Source organism: Chenopodium quinoa, unplaced genomic scaffold (assembly GCF_001683475.1).
Source record: "Chenopodium quinoa cultivar QQ74 unplaced genomic scaffold, ASM168347v1, whole genome shotgun sequence".
Taxonomy (NCBI): Eukaryota; Viridiplantae; Streptophyta; class Magnoliopsida; order Caryophyllales; family Amaranthaceae; genus Chenopodium; species Chenopodium quinoa.
The window spans coordinates 1,466,007-1,489,935 of NW_018745454.1; the positions used below are offsets into that span (position 1 = coordinate 1,466,007).

General features: G+C 35.5%; 4 protein-coding genes across 4 annotated transcripts; 2 read left to right on the forward strand and 2 right to left on the reverse strand.

Moving 5' to 3' along the window:
- Positions 1-50: 50 nt before the first annotated feature.
- Positions 51-2,865, reverse strand: LOC110714562 (1-aminocyclopropane-1-carboxylate oxidase homolog 4-like). Its single transcript, XM_021893101.1, has 3 exons — positions 2,182-2,865; positions 603-924; positions 51-509 (listed from the first exon to the last, which is right to left on the reverse strand). Exons 1-3 carry the CDS (start codon positions 2,790-2,792, stop codon positions 255-257), a joined length of 1,188 nt encoding a protein of 395 aa, XP_021748793.1. The 5' UTR covers positions 2,793-2,865; the 3' UTR covers positions 51-254.
- An 8,983-nt stretch (positions 2,866-11,848) lies between these two features.
- LOC110714324 lies at positions 11,849-12,951 on the reverse strand. Its single transcript, XM_021892828.1, has 2 exons — positions 12,160-12,951; positions 11,849-12,073 (listed from the first exon to the last, which is right to left on the reverse strand). Exons 1-2 carry the CDS (start codon positions 12,949-12,951, stop codon positions 11,849-11,851), a joined length of 1,017 nt encoding a protein of 338 aa, XP_021748520.1.
- Positions 12,952-16,421: 3,470 nt separating this feature from the next.
- Positions 16,422-19,628, forward strand: LOC110714097 (glyoxylate/hydroxypyruvate reductase HPR3-like). Its single transcript, XM_021892572.1, has 2 exons — positions 16,422-16,954; positions 18,605-19,628. The coding sequence occupies exons 1-2, from the start codon at positions 16,496-16,498 to the stop codon at positions 19,127-19,129; spliced, it is 984 nt and encodes a 327-aa protein (XP_021748264.1). The 5' UTR covers positions 16,422-16,495; the 3' UTR covers positions 19,130-19,628.
- Positions 19,629-20,565: 937 nt separating this feature from the next.
- LOC110714436 (glyoxylate/hydroxypyruvate reductase HPR3-like) lies at positions 20,566-23,252 on the forward strand. Its single transcript, XM_021892947.1, has 2 exons — positions 20,566-21,202; positions 22,271-23,252. Exons 1-2 carry the CDS (start codon positions 20,669-20,671, stop codon positions 22,787-22,789), a joined length of 1,053 nt encoding a protein of 350 aa, XP_021748639.1. The 5' UTR covers positions 20,566-20,668; the 3' UTR covers positions 22,790-23,252.
- Positions 23,253-23,929: the final 677 nt, after the last annotated feature.

Below are 23,929 nucleotides of genomic sequence, written 5' to 3' on the forward strand. Positions count from 1 at the left end.
TTTAAAACCCTCAACAAAAAATGACTTGTGAACAAAAGAAATCAACAAACTAACCACAACTCTGAATGTTCTGTTTTTCATTAAAATGATAACATGTTTAGTGATGGAAGGCTAAAAATAAATACAGGTTAACCACAATTCTGACAAGAAAGAGTATACATCAGTACATAAACGGAACCAAATGATTCATAGATTAACTACACAATCATGCCGAGCAATTACATGATCACAAATCATCCGAACAAGATTAATCACTAGTTTTCTAAACTGAAGTATTTGGCCAAGGTCTTTCCTTCCAGTTCCTTTTTTAAAAACCTGTTAATGAATTCTGAGTATGTGAATTGCCGGTAATGTGCAGGCTCTTCAGGCGATACTATCTCTGGTAATGGTCCATACAAGTCATCCCTCTTGCTCGGGTTGCAGAACACAGCAATTGACACCCGTGGTTCATGCTGAGGATTAGCATACACTCGGTGCTCTACACTCGTGTACTTATCATTCGAGAGGATCTGAGAAAGACACAAAACCAACCAGCTTTTTAGCAAACTGAAACCCTGCATTAGTTAATATGTTTACAGTCAAAATTAAGCTATGTTTGATACCTGAAGCAAGTCACCAACATTAATAACAAGTGCACCATGGACTGGTTTGAAATTCACCCAATTTCCTTGATGTTTAATTTGCAACCCACCAACTTGATCCTGCAGCAGCACAGTGAGAACACCGGGATCTGTATGGCACGCGATCCCAACTGTCTTGTTAGGCTCGGGACAATAAGGATAGTAGTGTCCAACCATAACTTTTCCTCCTGAACATGACATCTCTACCAACTTATCGGCTTTCACTCCCAATCCTTGAGAGAATAGTCCCAATAGCTTCTCAGTTAGCTGTTTCACTTCCTTATCCCATTCAAGAATCTCATTTCTGCCATAATTAATCAACATCATCAATGAGAACCAATCTTCAGGGAATTGATCAACTTGTAATAAGGTTTCAACACAATACGTTATACGTAACAGTGGTACTTTTACCATGATGCTTAGGCTATACATCAACAAGTATGGTAGTTCACTAAGTCTTTTAGACAGGACAGGGGTAATTTATGTACTTATGTATCCAATTGTCCAAAATAACCATTTACTCCTCCCGTCTTTATTTGTTTTATCTATTTAAATTTTAGATTCTTGTTGAGAGACGAGAAAAATAAAGTCAAACTAGAAACAACAAATAGAGACGGAAAAATTAATCATAGTTGAGTACTCCGTAATAAACTGCTTAATACCAATGTCAACAAATAAAAAAATATTACTCCTAGCTACCAACTAAAAGTTGAACATTATACTATAGAAATCCATACCATAGAGTGGACTAATCTAATTCTGGGAAAAATTTTGGACATTGCGGCTTTAGTGAGTGGACTGCTTCTGAGTAAAGTTTAAAATTCAATAACTTGCAGTTTTGTTTTAGAAAAAAAACAAACAAACAAATAAACAAAAAAAGTGATTGAGATGACAAGGGTGGCTGAAGTCATGGTAGCTAAACCTGTCTTTTTTCTCGAGTCGTATCAAGATTAGGTTGAGGTCATGTTTATTCTAATTAGTTTATCAAAGAAGAAATATCAAATTTAATCATCTATCATGCCGGGCAATTTGGGTCCGGCTGAATCAAATCTGATCCTAAATTTAAGTTGTCCACGAAGTTAGATCAAATGACAAAGGACATTGTAAACAGAAGGGAAGTTGCAACGTACTACAAACATAAAATCAACGAAATTCAAACTTGTGGGGTATAGCCCAAGAAGACAAGAATTTTCTTGTACTTATAATTACGCAAAAAAAAAAAAAAAAAAAAAAAAAAAAAAAAAAAAAAAAAAAAAACATTGTAGTCTTGTAGAGGCGTGTAGTTAGACCATCAAGATATTCATGGGTCGCTTAATATTTTTGTTCAATTACACTACTCGCACTACATTAATAATTATTGTACTCCGTAATTGATTATACAGTTAAACTTATCTCAAATCCGGCCCGAAAATTCAAAACACGATCCAAACCCAAAAAAAAAAACACACACACAATGACAAACAAAAAGATGAATTAAAATCCAACATGAAACTCTGAGTCACAAATTAAAACATGTCACGTTTTTAGATAAAAGCTAACAAAAATCAGCATTAATTATTACCTGCAAATATCCGGAATAGAATCAACATCAGCCATAATAGGACCCAACCGAAGTTGCAACGTATCCCTCCAGCTGGCAGCTTTTGATACGAAGAGATCAACGTTCGAAAAGTAGTTAACACCGGTTGTCATATCTCTCCGGTAATGCTTCATCCTCTCTTCAGCCGGGAGTTCATGAAATGCCTTAACGGCTTTTACGAGCCGATCAAGGAGAGAAACTGGGACTCCATGGTTTATCACTTGAAAAAACCCGTATGTACCCGCGGCTTTACGGACTTGGTCCACCACCTCTGGTGTTGGACCGGATAGGTCGATAACGGGAATTGGATCAGCACCCGAACCCGTGTCGGGTGCTGAGTTTCCCGTATCGACCAGGTTTTCTGGAGGGTGGTGGAAGATGGAAGGGATTTGGGTGACACCTGAATCGACTAGGCCTTTAACTCCTAGTTTTGTGTTTTCGAATTTTTTGACATCGTCTTGACGGTCGAATGCCAAGACGACCGGTTGGGTACCGGGATTAACCGATGTCATTATAGTTCCTGTTTTTGTATTTGGGCGTAATTGTGTAAGGACTTTGAGGGGGTGATCTAATTTTGGGAATAGGGATGTCATATACTGATATACAAGTAGTTTTAAAGAGGAGTAATAGTCAATTTTTGGTGTGAAATTTCAACTTAGGAAAAAATGAGATTAATACGGAACTAAATGGTTTATATATTGTAAGCTACGCAACTCTAATTTGGGGACCAGTTTTGTTTGTTCATACTCGTGAGAACTTATCAACAAATTGTACAAGTCTAGATTGGAATAAGAGGTCACAAGCTTGTAGTGTAAAAGTGTACACGTGTAATCAGTTAGTGACTCATAAAAGCAGTCTACTAGTAATAAAGTGTATTTAACACTTTTGATCTATTTTAAATACGGAGTAATTGTTGTTTATGATTAATATCAGGTTCTCATCTGTTTTTTACTCCGTAATACTTTTTTTTTTTTTTAAAGGGAAGGAGAATCATTAATTAATAAAGATGATCAAAGTTACAAAATTAGGATGAAGATCCTTGGGCCAAGGCTGACCACTAATCATCAGCAAATAAAATTCACAAAACCCAAAGTTCAAAACCAAATCTAACAGATTATAAATCACAGTAGTAACAACTAGTGTTTGATTGTTCCAACTGACATCCCACGGCAGCCAACCAGAGCTGAAGCTGCAGCTAAATGCTTCTGGTAAGGTCGTCCTCATACGCGTCTCTTGCTGGTCTAGGTGCTTCATCGAAGAATTGCGCCCTTTCTCCTGATTCCATAGCGATCTTTGCAAGATAATGTGCCACTCGATTAGCCTCCCTAGGGACATATTTGAAGTCAAAAGAGCAGCCTTTATCAAGGAGAGCTTGCATATCCATTAGTATGACAGCCAATTCATGGGTACCATATTTCTCCACCTCCTCTATAGTTTTCTTAAGTGATAATGCATCAGTTTCCATTATCACTTCCTTGAGCTGAGCATCGACAGCCATTTGCATACCACCCCTTATAGCCATCAATTCCGCTTGAGCTGCGTTATTGGCCATGACACTCTAAGATTTACCAAAGAACCAAGTCCCATCTGCTAGCCTTGCAACTGCTCCAGCTCCTGCAGATTGACCGTTCTTCCTCCATGCTCCATCCGTATTTATCTTAATGCAGCATCCACTTGGTCTTTGCCATCTAGTTTCCCGGATGAGCACAGCTGGCACCTTTCCTTTACCCTGCAAAGCGTTAACAGTAGCATCCAAATCCAGCTTATATTTGTTAAACAAAGAGAGAGGTTGATATATTGCTTGCTGAAAAACCGTGAAATTCCGAGCCTTCCATAGGTGCCAAATTGCAACCGAAAAGGTTACTCTCCAAGTCGTACTCATATTAAGATTGTAATTAACCCATCCATCCCAATTAATATTGAAAAAAGTGTGGTAATTAAAATCTTTATCCATTCTATTCAAGGTGAAGACCCTAGACCACAAGGTTCTAGAATTAATACAATCTCTAAATAAGTGTAAATGATTCTCTTTATCAAGATTGCATCTAGTACAAACCGGATCAAAATTATCAATTTTTTCAGCCAAAACAGTAGCAGTAGGCAAAATTTGATGACTAATGTTCCAAACTAACATTTTGTACTTAAAAGGAATAGGGATATGCCAAAGTTTCTTCCAATTTATACGAGGAAAAGAAGGATGAGACACAAAGTTAGAAGCTAACTTGTATGCACTTCTAATATTAAATTGGCCATTAGCCTCGATTCCCCAGCAAAGGGTATCATTCACCGAAGCACACAAGGGAAGGGGAATACTTTCAATTAGCTTGCAAAGGTAATCCGGAATGATGTGTTTTATTTTGTTAGTGTTCCATTTACCATTATCAATAATATGATTAACTCCCCAATGAGCCATAGAATTAGGAATGGGTTTATCCAAGATTAAGTAGATGGCCTTATCCCCCACCCAATGGTGGAACCATAAACAAATATCTCTCCCATTTCCAATTCTATAAGATATTCCTTTTGTTAGTAATTCCTTTCCTTTTAGAATATCCTTCCAAAGAGGAGAATCATTTACACTTGGTATACTATTGAGGAAAGTCGACCGTTTAAAATATCTAGCCCTCAAGATCCTAACCCAAAGTTTATCCGGTTCATGAATGATCCTCCACCCAAGTTTGGCCATGAAAGCTAAATTCCAATTCCCAAGATTTCTCATCCCAAGTCCCCCAAGTCCTAATGGAAGACTAACTTTCTCCCAACTAGTTTTAGGAAGATAATGGGATTTATCGACCTTATTCCAAAGAAACCTCCTACAACTTCTCTCTAGATCATCAATAATGGTGTTAGGAAGCAAGGAAGTTTGCATTACATAAAGAGGATAAGAGTTAAGAACGGATTTAATTAAGGTACATCTTCCGGCCATGTTAAGAAGCTTAGCTTGCCATCCCCTTATTCTATTTTTAGTCTTGTTAAGGAGATCAACGTAATCTGCAATCCTAAGTCTATTAGGACTAATATTTACCCCCAAGTACTTGCCAAAAGAGGGCGCACCTTTAATACTAGAAACACTAAGGATAGTCCGCTTAAGGGATAAGCACATTTTAGGAGGAAAAATGACCTTAGACTTACTAGAACTTATGAACAAACCCGATTTAGCCCCAAAATCAAGGAGTACCTCCTTAATAGCATTAACATTACTAACCGAGGCCTTGGAAAATAAAACACATCATCGGCATAAACAAGGTGAGAAACACTTACATCTTGATCAATTTTAATAGGCTCCCAAAGACCCTCTCTTACTTTTTGCTCTATCATCAAAGATAAACGTTCAAGGCATAGAACAAAAATGTAAGAAGAAAGAGGATCCCCTTGTCTAATCCCTCTAGAAGGAGTAAAACTATACGTAATTTCCCCATTCCATAAAATAGAAATGGACGGAGTAGTAATACAACTCATGATAAGATTAACAAGCTTGTGAGGAAAATTTAACCCCAATAAAGTTTCTCTTATAAATCCCCACTCTAGACTATCATAAGCCTTAGAAATATCGATTTTGAAAGCCATAAGGTGTTTTTTACTCGCTTTTTTTAAAAAATGAGCAATTTTCTTAATGACTAAAATATTCTCATCGATAGATCTCCCTTCTATGAAACTAGACTGGACCGGATTAATTAAATATCCTAGGAGAGGCTTAACTCTATTAGCAACAATTTTAGTTATGATTTTATAAATTGAATTACATAATCCAATTGGTCTAAAATCATTCATTGTTTCCGGTTGATCAATTTTAGGAATAAGGCAAATATAAGACTCATTAACATAAGCCGGAATAGAACCCTCCCTAAAACAATTAGTCACTCGATCAATAATGGAAGTACCTACAACATCCCAATATTTTTGGAAGAATCTAGGTTGAATCCCATCCGGACCCGGACTTTTCATGGGAGCCATCATGAACAATGCATTTCTCACTTCCATAGCACTATTTGACTAGAAAGGAACATGTAGTCATCATCAGTTACTACTGCCAAGGGAATGAAATTAGCTACTCTAGGTTGGCTACTTTGTTTAGACTCGAAAATCTTCTTAAAGTAATCGACACACATAGCTTTAAGCATAACTTGATCATTAATCCAGCAACCCGACTCATTTTTAAGACATAAAATCTTACCCCTACTTTGCTTGACCTTAGCTAGAATGTGAAAATATTTAGTGTTCCAATCTCCGTATTTTCTCCAATCTACTCCTGCCTTTTGCGCCCACTTAATACGCTCAATTTTAAGCAAGTCATTAAGTTGAGTTAAAAGCGTTTTTTTCTAAATTAATTAGGAAGGATGAGTATTTTAAACTGAGTACTTTTTGGATACCATGGATTCTTGCAATAACACGATTTTTATTTTGCAAATGCTCATTAAAAACCGACTTTGACCTCATTAACAAACCAAAGCTTAGATTCACCAAAATTATTACCCTTTTCCCACGAATTTTTAAAAAAATTATCGAAGCTAGGGTTTTCAATCCAAGCCTCTTTACATCGGAAAGGATAGTTACCATTGTGGACAATACTACAAGTATCAACCATTATTGGGCAATGATCAGAATAAGTTCTAGGTAAATGTAATACCTGAGTATGAGGATACACCTTCAACCATTCGGCATTAGCGAGTGCTCTATCAAGTCTTTCCCTAATTAGTTCCGTTCCTTCCCTCCCATTATTCCAAGTGAAGGCAGGACCACTGTATCATTACGAGTATTATCTTATTTTTCTTGTTTGATAGGGGCCAATTTTATTGTTATTTTTCTCTCATTAACCCCACTTCCTATTTTTCTTTTTTAGCATTTTAGTTAAAGTTCTCTTTGGCCTCTACCTTTCCTTAAACTTTGTTCCAAGTTCATATTCTTAACTATCAATATCAAGGTTGGCTTAGCAATTGAAGGCCCTTCTTTCAACTAAAGGTCTGTTCTGATATGATTATTTTCAATTCAGTTCAGTTCAGTTCAGCACTAATAAGTTCAGTTGCGTTCAATTCAATTCAGCTCTAATAAGTTCAGTTCAATTCAATTCAGTTCAGCTCCTTATTTCCTTCTCTTATAAAATATTCAGTTCAGCTCTAATAAATTCAATTCAAATCAGTTCAATCAATGAGAACAGGCCCTAAGTGAGAGGAGTTTGATTTTCAATTACACAAATAAGATCCATAATTTCCCCTTCTCTACATTTAAAAAGTTTATATTCTTAAAAAAATATTTATTTACTTATTTATACTCATTAATAATTGACTACTTTTAAAATACTTATGAATCTATTGACAAAAACAAAAATTAGCAACCTCACTAATTCTCTAATATATTCACAATTCTCTAATGTATTCACAATTCTCTAATTTCTTCACAACTATTTAAGTGGCAATATCACTATTTCTCTAATTTATGCACAATTCTCTAATTTAATCATGAGGAGGTTTTGTGTGAGTTCGTTTCACGTGAGTCCAGTTTGTAACACACTCCCCTTATCACAAACCGCAACCCCTGTGGCCACACACAACCCGAAATCAGCCACTCCTTCCTCCACGTTGGTGATGATGCCGCCATCTCCGACCTACCCACTGCCATCACCCTCCCTCTTCCCCCTAAATTATGAATGTGTTTGCTACTATTCATAGAATGGCAAACGAAATGGAGTTCCCATCACAAACGAAACATTAATAGAGATGAAAGAATATCAAGATAAAAATGGCCGAGCTAAAGCAGCAATGTTTCTGAAGAACACTGATGGTAAGGATGTGAGTGCTCACAACTTCGCCGCAAAGCTGGTTGATCGTTGTGGTAGTAGCGTAGTAGCGTTGCTACTAAGTGTATGATTTACAATGCAACTGGAGGTCCTATTACATTGGAAAACTCCGCCATTGATGCAACACCTTCATCACCAGGAAAATTTGTCTAATATCTAATTAATATTGTCTAATATTTGATCAATATTGTCTAATATCTGATCAATATTGCCTAATTTCTGATCAATATTGTCTAATTTCTGACAATTAAAACCCGAAAAAATACAATTAGAAATAAGCTTTTGTTAGTCACGAATAAGTTAATTTTCGTCAGGAATTAGATATTTTTTGTCAGGAATAAAATCATTCTAGTCAGGAATAAGTTAATTTTCGTCAGAAATTGAATATTTTCTGTTTGTATGATCGGACTCACGTGAGTCCGTTCTACACAATACTTTACGTTTAATCATAATTCTCTAAATTATGCACAACTAATTAAGTGTAATCACAATTCTCTAATTTATTCACAATTCTCTAATTTATTCACAACTAATTAGTAGCAAGGTCACTAATTCTCTAATATATTCACAATTACCCATTAAAACAACCTAAAATTACTCATTAAAACATACCAAAATTCAACTAATTAAGTAACATTTTTACTAATCTCTATTATATTCAAAATTACTCATTAAATCAACCTCAAAATAACCCATTAAAACATACAAAATTTTCAACTAAGGAACAAGGTCATTAATTTATCTATTTATTATTTTTCTTTGAACCGATTTGGTTCACTTTTTTTTTTCATTTGTTAATTTGTTTTGTAATGTTTTTTTTTAAAAAAAAAAATTTCTTATATATATATTTTTTTTAAAATAAACCAAAAAAATACAAATATTTATTAGCTATATATATATAGCTTATTACTACGTATTTTAGAGGGATATGCATAATTTAAATATACTATTAGCTTGAATTTGGAGCTTGATTTGGGTGCCTTATTTTCAATCTTTTAGTAGAAGCTTTGATGTTCGCTGTTTTCGGAGAAAATAAAATGATTCTATGTTTATAGCTGTATTGCCTGTATAACTCTACTTATTTTATATTCAAGACTTGATTGTTTCTACTTGCTTTTTAAATTTTAGGCTTTTATCTTATTCTAATGCACCTTTTTCTCATGTAAGGGCCTGTTCTCATTGACTGAACTGAACTGAACTGAATATTTTATAAGAGAAGGAAATTAGGAGCTGAATTGAACTGAAATGAATTTCAACGTAAAAAAAACAGGCCCTAAGTCCATTAAAAACTTTGGGCCTTAAGACCTTAATATATTTTTATCTTTATTTGTTATTTTTTTTGTTGTTGTTGACCGGAAGTTTGGATCAATTTCGACTGATTGTTTATTTTGTGTAACTTTTTTAAAAATTGAGAATTGTTGCAAATATACTATTTTTTGAAACCATGTTGCAAATATACTATGTTGAATGTTATTGTTCAAAATAATGGGATATTTTAAAATATGGCATTATGATTTCCCAAAGAAAAACAAAAAACAAAAATTTAAATATTTTTCTAAATAAAACCAGATTTTTTTTTTTAAAAAAAAACCCATAAAGTGAACCAAACCAGTTCAAAGAATATAAGAAATAGAAAAATTCCTTCCAAGTTAGTAAATTAGCTAGTTTGGGAGTTAAAATCTATAATTAGCTTGCCGTTTTGGTAAATACTTTTGTAAAATTAACCATTTTCGTAAAATATCCCATTCAACCGTTAAACTAATAGATTAGAGAGGTGGGGTTATGTGGAGGCCTATGACAATCATGTATTGGCACGATCAAGAAAATGTATCCGTTTTGTCAAAAAAAAGGGAAATTCTCTTTGGTAGACCTCTATTATCAAAAATTCTCAGTGGTAAAAAGCCAAAAAACTTATTATCCTTGGTGAACTATGTTTTAAAAAGTTTAATCTATGGTAACACTAAGCAAGGTTATTAGGTATATTGGTGTAACTATGGTTAACTAAAAGATGTAATTACTAATTTGACCCTAATGACAAAATTTCCCTCCTAATCGATTTCCCTCCAAATCGATTTCCCTTTCCCCTATTTATGAAATCGATTTCCCCAAATCTTATGAACCCTAAGTTTCACGATTTCCCCAAATTCTCGATCTTTAGGCAATGAAGAACAGTCGTTCATCTTCTTCAATGAAGCCAATAACCATGGATGATAGGATTGCTTGGGTTAAGCATATGCGTTGCGGTTGTGTTCCCCCTCAAGTGGTTGCGGTGAAGATTTCAGAAACCATGAAGAACCCTAGAAGACTAATTTTCAAGTGCAGACAATGCGATTTTTTTGCTTGGTTGAAGGAGGAGGATATAATAAGGGTTGGTGATGAATTGGAAGTTGAACAAGGTGGTATTGCTGCTGTTACTTCAAGGCTGGATGATTTGGTGAATTTCATCAAAGTAATTGTGAAGATGGCTTTGATTATGTATTTTATTTTGCTGCTTGTTCTTTCTAAGTGATGAATTAGATTGATTATGAATTGCAATGTAGATGTTGGAGATGCCTTAGTTTAATGAGTGAAAACTAATGTACTTTAGTTTGTTTAATGACTTATGAATAAATAAAATTGGTACTTCTTTTGTTTGGCAGATCATATAAGTGTTTGCAATTTTTTTACTTAATAATAATGCTGATATTTCATTGATTTGCCAAAAGAAAAACATTACATCAACCCATAAGCTCAATGATTTGTCCAAAAAAAAACAGCATTTGACAATTTAAACACTTACTATTGAAGTTTGACACATACAGTCAACTAAGAAGCAAAAAATCATGCACTTTTCTGAACAACTACGTACTCCTAAGACACTATGATGCAGGCTGTGATGCTGAGATCCCTCCCTTAGATCTTTTTGACCTTGGTGAGACTCTTAGTGGTTGTGATGCTGAGATAGGTCCCTTAGCTCTGTTGTCCCTTGGTGACACTCTTAGTGTCTGTGATGCCACTGTTGCTGGTTCTGGTTGGCTCCTTTACCCTTCTTGCTTGGTGGCTTTTTGTTGGTCTGACCTGCAGAGCTTTCACCTAGGGCCACCTTTTGTTTACCAGTCAAGCCACTTTGGAAGGTTTGTGCATTATGCCCAAATTGTTGGCATTTGCTGCACTTGACAGTCCTGGACCTCTTCCCTTTGGCTTGCTCACCCTCTTCCCTCCTCCTATTCCTTGCAGGTCTGTCTATTCCTCTTTTCATAGCTGGTGGGGCAATCTCTGGATAAGGACTGTCAGGCCATTGCTCCACATCTGGTATGGACTTGATTGAGTTGCCATAAGCTAGTTTATAACTTGTCACAGAAAACCACTCACTGATGTACAACCTAGGGTCTTCATTTGAGTGCAAAATGGCCCTCATAGCATGTTTGCAAGGCAATCCAGTAAATTTCCAAGCATTACATACACATGTCTTCTCTCTTAGGTTGACTGGAAGCACAGATCTTCCATCAAGTATTTCAAATTCTCCATCTCCAGACTTCAAACTTTTGCATGTCCTAGATTCTTGGCTAATAACTTGCATCCTTTTCATGATATTAGGACACACATCATCTCTCCAATTCTCACATGCCTCTCTTCTGGTGGCCATTCTAACCATGGTGACTCTCCTAATACATGCATTGACAACAATGGTAAATAGATAAGCACTCACAGTTAACAAATTAACACTAATAAATAAGTTAAGGGAATACCTTCAAGCAGAGTAAGGACTGGTCTGCATCTATCAATGCCTAAGGTAGAATTAAAGCTTTCTACAAAGTTTGATTTGTTTGTAACACACTTCACATCTGGATTGAAAGCAATCTTTGACCATCTTGATTATGGTCCAAGTTTTGACAGCCAAACAAGAGCTAGGGGATTGGCTTTTTTCAATGCTTCCATTGCTTTTTTAAAAGTGAAGGGATTGAATGCTCCAGCAGCCTTCCAGAATAATTGGAACATCAATAAAATAGGAAATTCCACTTTGTAGTTCTTCACCAAGTGCTTGCAACAGTATCTTCTGCCTACTTTTGGCCATAATTCACTAATGGCAGGATCAATACCCTTCAGAAATAAACCAATGTATTAGTGCCTAAGTTAAACAAACATACAGAAGCAATAACAAGCATATTAGGGGCATATGAATATACCTTTTGTCTGTCACTTATTATGCACCAATTATCACCCCTGCCACTTGGTTGTAAAGCATTCTTCAAGTGATACAGAAAGAACTTCCAGCTGTCAGCATCTTCAGCTCCTACTATTGCCCATGTTATAGGAAATATCTCATTATTTCCATCAAGAGCTACTGCAGACAATAAGTCCCCACCATAGTTGCCCTTGAGATGAGATCCATCCATTCCAATTAAGCTTCTGCATCCAGCACTCAACCCATATATGGAAGCCTTAAATGCAATGAATATGCTACTGAACACCATGGGCCTGTCAGGTCTTACATTCTTCCATGCACAGTGTGCTAATGAATTAGGATTTAGCTGCTTGATTACATCACAGTACATAGGTAAATCCTTGAAAGAGACATCATGGCCACCATGAATCTCAACTAATGCCTTAGTCCTGACCCTGTACAGTGTGCTTTGTGCCATATTGACACCATACCTTTTCCAAAGTAACTCATTCAATGCCTTAGCAGGAACATCATTGTTTGCCCTTATATCTTCAAGTAAGACTCTCTTAGCCCACTTCACATTAACCGTACTATTTCTTGTCTCCAGTCCTGCACATGTATGCTCTTGGCTTTGTATACTTTTAATTACCCAAGTGCACTGATCTGGAAGAACAGATGCATGTAATCTCCAGCCACAGTTCACATCAGAGCATCTACAACAATACCTCTTATTGCTAGCCCACTCAACAACTACTACAAATCCACACTGGATGCAGTAATCCCTCACAACATCCCTGAGATGTTGCTTGTCCATGAACAGCTGCCATGGCTTGAGAACTATTTTCCCAAAGCCCTCATCCTTATACACCTCTCCATTGTTATATAACTTGTTAAGTAGTTGTCATGTTCATTGTCACACTCAAAAATTTCATCCTCAAAAGGATCATAACTGTCTTCAATAATTGGCCTATACTCATCCCTAGCCAAGTCATCTTCAGAATCTAAACTCACATTTTCTGACCCATCACTCATGTCTTCATCAGAAACCCCTCTACTAGGACTGTAGCCATCATCTTCAATGTCACCCTCATCACCAACTAAAGCCAGACCATCAGTATCATTGTCTTCACCTAAGCTAATAGTAACCTCCCTTCTCCTATTCTGATCCCCATTTTGTTGTTCACTATCCCCCCCACTTGTACTTGTGCTAATCACAATCCCTTTTCTCTTAGCAGTAGTTCTAGGCACTCTCTTTTGAAAAAAGGCAGACACTCTTGATGAATTAGATGACTGCTTCTCACCTGAGTTACCCCTAGGTCCAAACTCACCAATATTTTGCAAAGGAGGTATCAATGACTGTGTAGATGGTTGGGCTTGGGTGTTTTGTGTGATGATATCATGGGGCACTTGGTATTGAGTTTCATTTGGGTCAGCAATTTGATCCTCTTCATGAGGTTGATTTTGATGGTCAGTTTGCCATGGTGTTGGGGAAATGTTGAACCAATTCTCCAAGGTATTCCCTCTTCCCCTCCCTGAAGATCTACCTCTCCCTCTACTCCTACCCCTGCCTCTCCCTCTCTCAGATGTTCTCCCTCTCCCTCTCCCTCTCCCTCTTTGATTCCCTCTCCCCCTCCCACTACCCTTAGGTTGAGGGTTTGCTTCCCCCTCTGCTTCTAACTCAGCTTCTAACTCATCCCATGTTTGATCTGGATCATAATTTAAATGCACAAGACCAGTCACCTTGTTTGACTGTCCTATAGCCTTCACATGTCTATCAAAGTCAGCCTTGCTAACTACTAAAGCTTCCACATTCTTAGATTGCTTATTCTTCCTAGGTGTGACTTTTTTAGTATTTTTATTTGATGGTTCAGCCACTACCTTAGCTAAGGCTAAGGCTAAGGCTTGAAGCCACATTGACTCATTGAGTGTATATAGAGCTTGGCAAGTTGCCATGAATTAACCTCACCCTAGAAAAAGCTGCTTTAAGCTTAACACGGCACAATTATTCAAGATTTAAGCTTTTACACGACACAATTATTCAAGAGACAAATAGGATCGTGATTCATGCACAACGCCCCTATTCAACGTGTTTCATACAACTATACTATACGGAAATTTGCTTCTACTTATCGTCACAAATAATTTTAAGTGGTGCTCTCAATATTGTTACTCCATTTCATTATTTGGTTATCAATTATTATTATTATATTGGAAAATATACAAGATTGGAGATCATGGTATTTCAATTATTTATTTACTAGTTTTTACCCGTGCAATGTCCGGGTTGTTTATTAAATTTTAAGATATATTTTAATCTATATGTCAAATTTTAAAATATATTATTGATACAAAATTAGTTATCAATTGACGTATTTTTGTAACGATTTAAACTTGTAGACATGTAATGACTAATAATAATAATATTGGTGAAAAACATTTCTTGACCCTGTCTGAAATGACTCGTGACCCGACCTGATTAACAGGTCTGCACACAATAATAAAATTATATTAGATTGTGAAGTATATTATTTTAATTGATTAGAATATATTATAACCCATGGATGTGGTACATTTTGAACTAATTCCTTCGCTCTAAAAAAATATTATGATACAAAAAATAAATTTATATGATAATTTATGAGAGTTATAATCTAATTATTTTTTGAATAAAATTACAATTTAATTTGTACATATGAAATATTGGTACTTTATCAAAAATAAAACTCTAAATTAACAATTTTATCCTAAAATTATATCCAAAGTTGATTGAAAATAAAATTCTAAACTAACTTTTTTATCCTACAAATTAAATTTTATATAACTCTATCCTACGTGGCAAGACACTTGGCAAAAAGTTGAAACGCCAAGTGTCGCTGTCTCGTCACTTGGCTACAAGTTTAGCTTTATATATTAGTTATATGATTTGTCATAGAAAAATTAGCTAATACAGTGTACTCGTATTTTATAAAGGAATACTGATAGTGAGATAAATTGAAGTCCATTATTTTAACTCTAAAGGATATAAATATATAATAGCTTTGTTTTCAAAGTAAATGCAACAATTCCATTAAAAAATAAAAATTAAAAAATAAACGCAACAATTCAATATCCTTTAGTTTAAAACATGTAAAACTAATAATCCGCGTATTGAAACTATACATTGATATAATTCAAAGAAGATCTTGTCTTCTACAGACTTACTTATATATTAAACCAACCGTTAACTTAATTTTAGATTTTTACATGAAAAAAATAAGACATACATCATCCGTTTCTATTAAGTCGACGCATTCAAATTAGCCACACGTGAGCGAGAAGAGATAATGAGAAAGAGTAATAAAGCAAGTGGGATATACTTAAAAAATAAGGTATAGAACTTTGCTAAAAAAGAAACGTGTCAACTAAAAATAAACTTTTTAAAGAGCTATATGTGTCAAGTACGAGTAAAAATAAACTTCCAAAAAAAGGAATATATGTCAAGTTTGATTTTATACAAGTTTTATACTTTAATCAACATGAAACACAAATTGTGTGGAGGAAAATAAATCAAAGAATATAACACAAAAGTGGAATCACATATTCACATGGATCGCTAAAAAACCAAAGTTAGATCTCGAAGGTAGTATAATTTGTTATATACACCCGGCTGTAACCTGACTAATTTAAGGTTAATTTTTGCTCTTTATTTGATGATAAAATGAAAAACAATCTCATGGGTGTAGAGTACACCAGGTTGTATATACTCCATAACAACCTCTCCAAAGGTAGAGGTGTCAAAATAGATAAGATCCAACCAGATTTACTCTCTCTGTTTCATAATAATGACAACACTTGAATGGTACAAAATTTTAGAAATTTATAAGGTGGGGACCGAAAGATGAAAATATAAAGTATGATTAGTTCGTAAATTTGATTGTTAGTTAGGTAAAAATATTTTGGTAGTGGAAAAAAAGTAAGAGAGAGAGGTAAAAATACAAAATTGTCTATTTGACATATTAATAAACTAAAAAGTAAGTGTGAAAAAACAAGGGTATATTGGGTATTTATAGTATGAACACAAATAATTTTTTTTCCTAAAAAGGAAATGGTGCAATATTTGTGAAACTTCCTAAAAGGCAAGTGGGCAATAATAAAATAACGGAGAAAGTAATACCAATTAGATGTTGGAGTAGTGGTGATTGAGACTACACTTGGTGAAGGAATCGAACTGGCAAAGAACACATGTTCGATTCCCCACAACAACAATTGGGAGAGGACTATAAAAAAATTATATGTCCGTGCTCGGTACATATCATTATTACTAGTAAATCCACAAACAAAACCAACCTTCCTTTCACCATTACATTTTTCTCTCATCAATGTCGGTCGACGCCAAACCACCACTACATAAAGTCCTCATAATCAAACCACCACCAGCCTTTACCATCCACGAATCCGAATTCTCCCAACACTTCCACTTCATCAAAGCTTCCGATTCACCTCTTCCGCTCCCAAACTTCCTCGCCGCCGCAAACTCCGCCGGAATCACCGCCTTACTCGCCAGTGGACACGTCCCTCTGAATGCACGTGACGTCTTCGATTACATCCCAAACCTCCGTTGCATCGTCACCACCACTGCTGGACTTAATCAGATCGACCTCCCGGAGTGTCGCCGCCGTGGTATCGCCGTCGCTTCCGCCGGAGATTCTTACTCCGTTGACTGCGCTGATCATGCGGTGGCTCTTTTGATTGATGTTCTTCGGAAAGTAACTGCCGGTGATGGGTTTTTGCGAAGAGGTGGTTGGACTGATAAGAGGGAATATTGCTTGGGTAATCGGGTAATTTCATCTTTTTAACTTTGATTCCTCTTTCTGTATTCTTTTTTACTGTGAATTGTGATTATTATTCACTTGCTCCATATGATGATTGTTGATACATAGAATTATAAAAAATGGATGATTATTGATACATAAATAATTGTGTAAAAAAAATATGTTTTGCATAAATAATTGACTTTGGTCTTTGGGATGTTTGGAACTAATATTATAAAAAAATGAATGATGGATGATTATTGACTAACGATTATAATATGATGATTGTTGATACATAGAATTATAACTAAACTAATTAGAGCCGAAGTGAAATGAAATAAATTGAAATGATTGGAGCTGAATTGAACTGAACTGAATGAGCTAAGCTGAAATGAATATTATATGAGAGTGGGAAATTAGGAGCTGAAATGAACCGACTTCATTGGAGCTGAAATGAACTGAACTGATTAGAGCTGAACTGAAGTGAAATTAAGTAAATGTGAATAAACCCTAAATGTTTAGTGATTATTTGTACTACATAATTAATACAGAGTAATAGCTAATTTTGACGACTAATTTTAGTTATTTTACCTAATATTAGTACTTGGTATTAATAATTTGACTAGATTGATCATTCATGTACGTACTCTTTGCAACTCTCATGTGTCCGGAAGTAAGCTACTTATAGAATAATTGAAATTTGAAAGTAATACTTGCACATTATAGTCTTCTTCACTCTTCATACTCTATTATTTGTGATTTGCCCCTAGGATTTACAAGTTTACTGAATTAATTATAAATCCAAAAGATAACAAAGTTATACTAGGTAGATTTAATAATTATTGGCTCATTGCACAACTCTAAACTGTAACAAACCCTCTATTATATAAATAAAAGCAACATTGTCACATACTCACATAATAGAGATTAAGTCCCATCCCACAAAATATCATCTTTATCAATATCCCAATGGAGATCACTGGAAAACTTCAGCCGGAAAATCTTCCTAAGGTCCTTATTCTCAATCCATGACATTTCTTCTTTCTTTTCGAGGCCGAATTTTCTAAGCAATGTTACTTCATTAAGGCCTATGACTCCCCTCTTTCCCTGCCTGAATACCTTGCTGCTACAAACTCCTCTGGTGTCACCGCCATGCTCATTGGTGGCCACGTTCCCATTACCGCTGCTGACGTACTCGATCACCTTCCTAACCTCCGTTTATTAGTTATTACCATCATAGCTGGCCTCAACCATATTGACCTTGAAGAGAGTGGTCACCGTGGTATTGCTGTATCCTATGCTGATGATGCTTACTCTGATGATTGTGCTGACTTTGCAGTAGCTCTTTTTATCAATCATCTTCATAAGGTGTCTGCTGGTGATCGGTTTGTGCGACGAGGTGATTGGTGTTCTACTGATGGACTGTATTGTTTGGGTCATAGGGTAATATCATCTTATCTAACACTTTTTGTCTGCAATTCATACATTTTAAAAGTCAAGGCATTTGCAAAAAAACTCCTACAGTCCTGCATACATTTTTTGTTTGTAGAATATATTATATATATCGAGATGAATCAAATAAGATAGCACGCTATTTGAATTTTCATGTATATTTTTGAAGTATCTGAGATTCTTAGCTTGTTGTGTTGCATATATTAACTACAATTAAACATGCAGTTAAAAGGGAAGAAGATAGGAGTTGTCGGGTTGGGAAGCATAGGCTGTAGAATTGCAAAAAGATTGGAGGCTCTTGGCTGCAAAATTCTGTACAACTCAAGAAAAGAGAAACCATCTGTTTCATACCCTTACTACTCAGATATTCACGAGTTAGCAGCTAACAGTGATGCCCTGGTTTTAAGTTGTGCCTTAACTGATGAAACCAGGCATATGATAAACAAAGAAGTGCTAACAGCATTAGGGAAGGAAGGTGTCATCATTAATATTGCTCGAGGGCCTATAATAGACGAAAATGAACTGGTGAGGTTTTTAGTTGAAGGTAAGATAGCTGGTGCTGGATTGGATGTTTTTGAGAAAGAGCCTAATGTGCCGAAAGAGCTGCTTGCAATGGACAATGTTGTTCTGTCACCTCATGCAGCCTATTTAACTCACGAGTCATTTCGTGATGTTTTTGAGTTTGCGAAAGGAAATCTCCAAGCTTTCTTTTCAAACAAACCATTACTTTCTCCGGTCATGGATGGATGATTCCTAAGAGGCTAAGACCTTGTTTCACGGGTCATACTCTAGCCAAATACATAAGGTTCTTCCTCTGTTAGTAGGATATGAAGGTGGTAGAGAGGTCATGAAAATATTTTGTCATAAAATCAAGAGTCTTGAATAACAACCTCAGCATTACAAGTCTAGCTAATTTCTGAGTTTGAAGCCTGCACGCTCTGCTTTCGCAGAGAAAGAAATGTATGTGAAGCAGGGGAGTAAGTTGTTTTCAAGGTTCAAATTTGGATTGCTGGAGTTTTAATTATATTTGAATGCTCTATGTTCAACCAAACAACCATATTCCTAAGTATGTTTATTAGATTGCTGTTGAAAGTCAGAAATGCATGTTAAATCGCTGAAGTTTTATTCTGAGTTTTTGTTGGATTGTTGCTACTTGCTAGATTAAAATAAATGCTGCAAGCAATACAAAGTGAGTCTTAAATGATGTAAAGCTGCAGGTAAAGCAATTAAAACTTATCTTGGTATGAAAGACTTTTTTTTTTCCCCCTGCATTTTAACACCTACCATTGCCTAAAATTTCACCAGTCTCTAATGACGGAATATTTGAAATTAACACCAAGAAATTTTTTTGACACTCCATAAATTGAATTTTACACTCTCAAACACATAGTGCGGTTTTAAATGTTCTATTGTCTATTCACAAGAAGTGCCTAAACTAGTTTCCATAGCTTTAATATCTTCTTTGATTGAGAACATGATTGTGATTTAATCAGAGATTGATGTCCTTTTAAGACATCAACGTTTTTTTTGTTTTTTTTGAAAGACATAAGACATCAACATTATCTCACTTCTATTGACCAATTATGAAACAATTACTTCATCTGTTCTTTTTTACTTGACCTGTTTCTTTTATCATGTTTGTCAATGCAAAACTTTAACGATCAATAACTTAAATTCTCCATAAGTAAAAATTATAAAAGTTATATATTATGATAGTACTTATCGAGACGAATCCAAAAAAATCATACATGAATATATTTTTTCTTACATATTATTCACAAAAGACGGTCAAAGGAGGAGTGGTGAATACTGTAAAAGTCAAAGCAGGTCAAGTAATAAAAAACGGAGGAAGTATCTAACATGTAAGCAGCCATTATCATATTAAGGTGTCCACAATTTTAGTGAATCAAATGTACTTTGTATAACATACTCTTGTACAAGCCACTTCATATTTCATAGTCATTATGTTCACATTAATGCTCAATGGATTGCATATTAAGTGCTTGTTCTGTTCAGCTTAATTTCAATTCATTTCATATTCTATGTACTAATTTCCTTCTGTCATAAACAATTCATTTTAGTTTAACTTTAACTCTTAATTTATTTCTCATTAACAATTCAGTTTAGTTCAATACTTAATTTTCTTTTCTCATAAACAATTCTATTTTGTTCAGCTCAGCTCATTTCACTAAATCAGAACATGCCCTAAGTGACAAAGTCGTAATAAAACCAACAACATACCACCTAAGAGCTAATGGTCCTAGTCTATATACAGTACTAAAGTCCAAAATGAACATCACCCTGAAACACACGTCTCACTCCCCTGCATCAATGGCGGACACAACCACCCCAAAACACAACAATTCAAACCCCAAAAACCTACCAAAAGTGCTCCTCCTAAAACCCCCACCACCAATCTACCACCGCTTCGAATCCCAATTCTCTCACCATTTCAACTTCCTCAAATCCTTCGAATCCCAACTTTCCCTCCCGGAATTCCTCGCCGCCGAGAACTCCTCCGACGATGTCACTGCCATATTCGTCACCAGCCTCGGCCCTCGAATCACCGCCGCCGACATCCTCGACCACTTACCTTCCCTCCGTTGTATTGTCACCTCCACCATTGGTGTCGACTTCATCGACCTTGACGAATGCCGCCGCCGTCGCATTTCCGTCGCTAATGCCGCCGACGTTTTCTCCACTGATTGTGCTGATTCTGCTGTTGGTCTACTAATTGACGTTCTCCGGAAGATTTCTGCCGCTGATCGTTACGTTCACCGCGGAAATTGGAGTGTTTCTGGTGCATTTCCGTTGGGTAATCGGGTAATATGCAAATTCAAAACCCTAGTTTCTTATTTGTATTCAATTGCTATTAACTTATGTTTATTAATGGCATTAAAAGTTATTATTAGATTAGTTCTTCGTATTTTATTAGGAATTGGTAGTAATTTCAGTTTAATTGATCGAATTGGAGCTAACCCTACCTGAAAATTGATATGACTAATAATCTCTGATTAATTTTATCAGCCCAGAACACTAGTTTGAACACGATGCAGATTTTAACAGAATTATACATTTGGCGCCTAATCCATGGATTTAACCTGACCCCTACTCAACTAGTCAACCTAATTGATCCAAAGTTAACTCAATTCAACCAATGTGTCTTATAAAATGATCAATTCAAACTTTACTTGTGGAAATATATTCACTTCGTTTTGATTTTTAAGTAACTGATGAATATCATAATGATTCTAATATGATCATTGTTCTTTTTCCAGTATGTATAATCTTTGAAGGGATTACCTGTCTAGTTGTCTTTGCAAATTTGTCTTGCGAATAATATATGAAGAAATGAAGGATACTTGTAAATTTAGAAAACTTGTCATATATCTTGTTAAATTACCCAACTTTTGTGTAATGTAAAAGAATAAATCATTGAACTTTGGGTTGCTAATTTGAAATTTTGGCTGGGATGCTGGGGTGTTAGAAGTGTTTGAAACAAAGTTAAATTTTCTTTTCATATCTCAGCAGACTCTCAGTTGTATAAATACAATTATACATGACTGCACAGCCAACTGCCATTCATAAGCCTACCGTTTCTTTTTGAAAGGTTGAAGAGAAGGTAGAGAACAGTAGAACCCCAACAAGTTATGCACGGTTTTCATTTACCATGTCATCTTTAATTCCATTTCACATAGCCTTCGTGTAGCTTTCATTCAAAAAATCATCCACTACAATTTTATGCATGGCTTGTATTGAGCTTTGATGGTACTCTTAATCTCTTATCACTCTAACTTTCACAACATCCTAATTAGCAAGTCACTATTTTCATCTAGCTTCACCCGTCCTTTCTTCCCTAATGTTGTTGCGGTTTGCATCATCTGGTTTCAGCTCGGATGCAGGAAGATAGGGATTGTTGGTTTGGGAAGCATTGGCTCCAGGATTGCAAAAAGACTTGCGGGTTTTAATTGCAGGATATTGTACACCTCTAGGAAAAAGAAGCCTTCTGTACCATACTCATTTTATCCAGACATCCATGAATTGGCAGCTGACAGTGATGTTCTTGTAATATGCTGTCCATTAACTGATGAAACGAGGCATATGATAAACAGGGAAGTACTATTGGCATTGGGAAAGGAAGGAGTTGTCATCAATATTTCTCGTGGGTCGGTAGTTGATGAGAAAGAGCTGGTGAAATTCTTATTGGAAGGCCAAATAGCAGGTGCTGGGCTGGACGTATTTGAGAATGAGCCTATTGTGCCGGAAGAGCTATTGGCATTAGACAACGTTGTGCTATCACCTCATCTAGCTGCTTGCACAGATGATGCCTACCATGATTTATACGAACATGTGAAAGGAAACTTGCAAGCTTTTTTCTCAAACAAGCCACTACGCTCTCCAATAGTCTGATAGGTGATTTATTTGCCATTTTCTCATGCAGGTTTGTCTTAAACTTTCCTGTAGAAGCAACAAAATTGCATTGTCTAACAAACATTGTATGGTAGAAGATTTCTCCTCTGTAGGCAACTAGGCAAGCTTGCTGGAATGTTGAAATCTGGGTTACCTAACCAAACACATGTAGTGAATGTCATGACGATATGACTTTACTGGTGGGTTCCGAATTTCCTCAATGCCTGTAACTAATTCAAAATAGCACATATGTATATTGTGGATATTATCATTATTTGATGCTCTGATTTTCACCCATGCCGTCAGAGACCTTGTAATAAGATGCTCATGGGCGGCGAATTTCTCAATTCTTTTTTGATTTCTGTCTTTCCCATTCCTTCCATAGTCAAATTCTAACAAGTGTGTGGAAATCAGCATCGATTGACTCGATACTTCTGCTATTATAAACAGAGCCTTTTGATTATCTTTAGGATGTAATATGTTGAATTATGCTTGTTTTAACTCATAGATAGAGTTGAGCGGAATAAAGATTTGATGCTTGCATTAGGTTATAGAGTAAATTCCGAGTCTATAAGCAGAATAAAACTTGATTATGCTTTTGATAATATTTCTTTTATTTTTGAACTGAGCACAAAACAAGATAGGAGAAAGAACCATCTTATTTCCATATTTCTGCAGGCAGGCCAAGGATTTAGCATTATACGGACGAGAATTTAACAGAAGTTTATTAGTATGTAGGAAGTTAGGGTCTGTTCTCTTACGTTGAAATTCAGTTCAGCTCATTTCAGTTCAGTTCAGCTCAGCTCCTAATTTCCTTCTCTTATAAAATATTCATTTTAGTTCAGCTTAATTCAGCTCCTAAAGAGTTGTTTGGATCAAAACTTTTGATTTTGAAGGGCTTCTTGGAGGATCTTATTGTTTGAAAGGGGTTTGTAACAATAGAGGCACATGTCTTTCTATTTTAAACTTTGCCAAGTTAACTACTTTATTCATATATTACCATTGTCTTAATTTAATTACAACACTGACTTTTGCGCTTAAACTATAAATTTTCTACCAGTATATAAAAATCAAATCATGTCATGTAATGTGTTTTGGCGTTAAATTTTATGGTACTTTTTTTTTTTGTTAATATATAAT

What these genes read in the sequence shown, in the direction of transcription:
- LOC110714562 (XM_021893101.1), bottom strand. Translation starts at nt 2,792, where the DNA reads ATGACATCCCTATTCCCAAAATTAGATCACCCCCTCAAAGTCCTTACA. An exon ending in TCTATTCCGGATATTTGCAG is followed by an intron (nt 925 to 2,181) that starts GTAATAATTAAT and finishes TAATTATGGCAG; the next exon opens with AAATGAGATTCTTGAATGGG. An exon ending in ATGTTGGTGACTTGCTTCAG is followed by an intron (nt 510 to 602) that starts GTATCAAACATA and finishes TGTCTTTCTCAG; the next exon opens with ATCCTCTCGAATGATAAGTA.
- LOC110714436 (XM_021892947.1), top strand. Translation starts at nt 20,669, where the DNA reads ATGAACATCACCCTGAAACACACGTCTCACTCCCCTGCATCAATGGCG. An exon ending in CATTTCCGTTGGGTAATCGG is followed by an intron (nt 21,203 to 22,270) that starts GTAATATGCAAA and finishes ATCTGGTTTCAG; the next exon opens with CTCGGATGCAGGAAGATAGG.
- LOC110714324 (XM_021892828.1), bottom strand. Translation starts at nt 12,951, where the DNA reads ATGGACAAGCAACATCTCAGGGATGTTGTGAGGGATTACTGCATCCAG. An exon ending in TAATAAGTGACAGACAAAAG is followed by an intron (nt 12,074 to 12,159) that starts GTATATTCATAT and finishes TTATTTCTGAAG; the next exon opens with GGTATTGATCCTGCCATTAG.
- LOC110714097 (XM_021892572.1), top strand. Translation starts at nt 16,496, where the DNA reads ATGTCGGTCGACGCCAAACCACCACTACATAAAGTCCTCATAATCAAA. An exon ending in AATATTGCTTGGGTAATCGG is followed by an intron (nt 16,955 to 18,604) that starts GTAATTTCATCT and finishes TTAAACATGCAG; the next exon opens with TTAAAAGGGAAGAAGATAGG.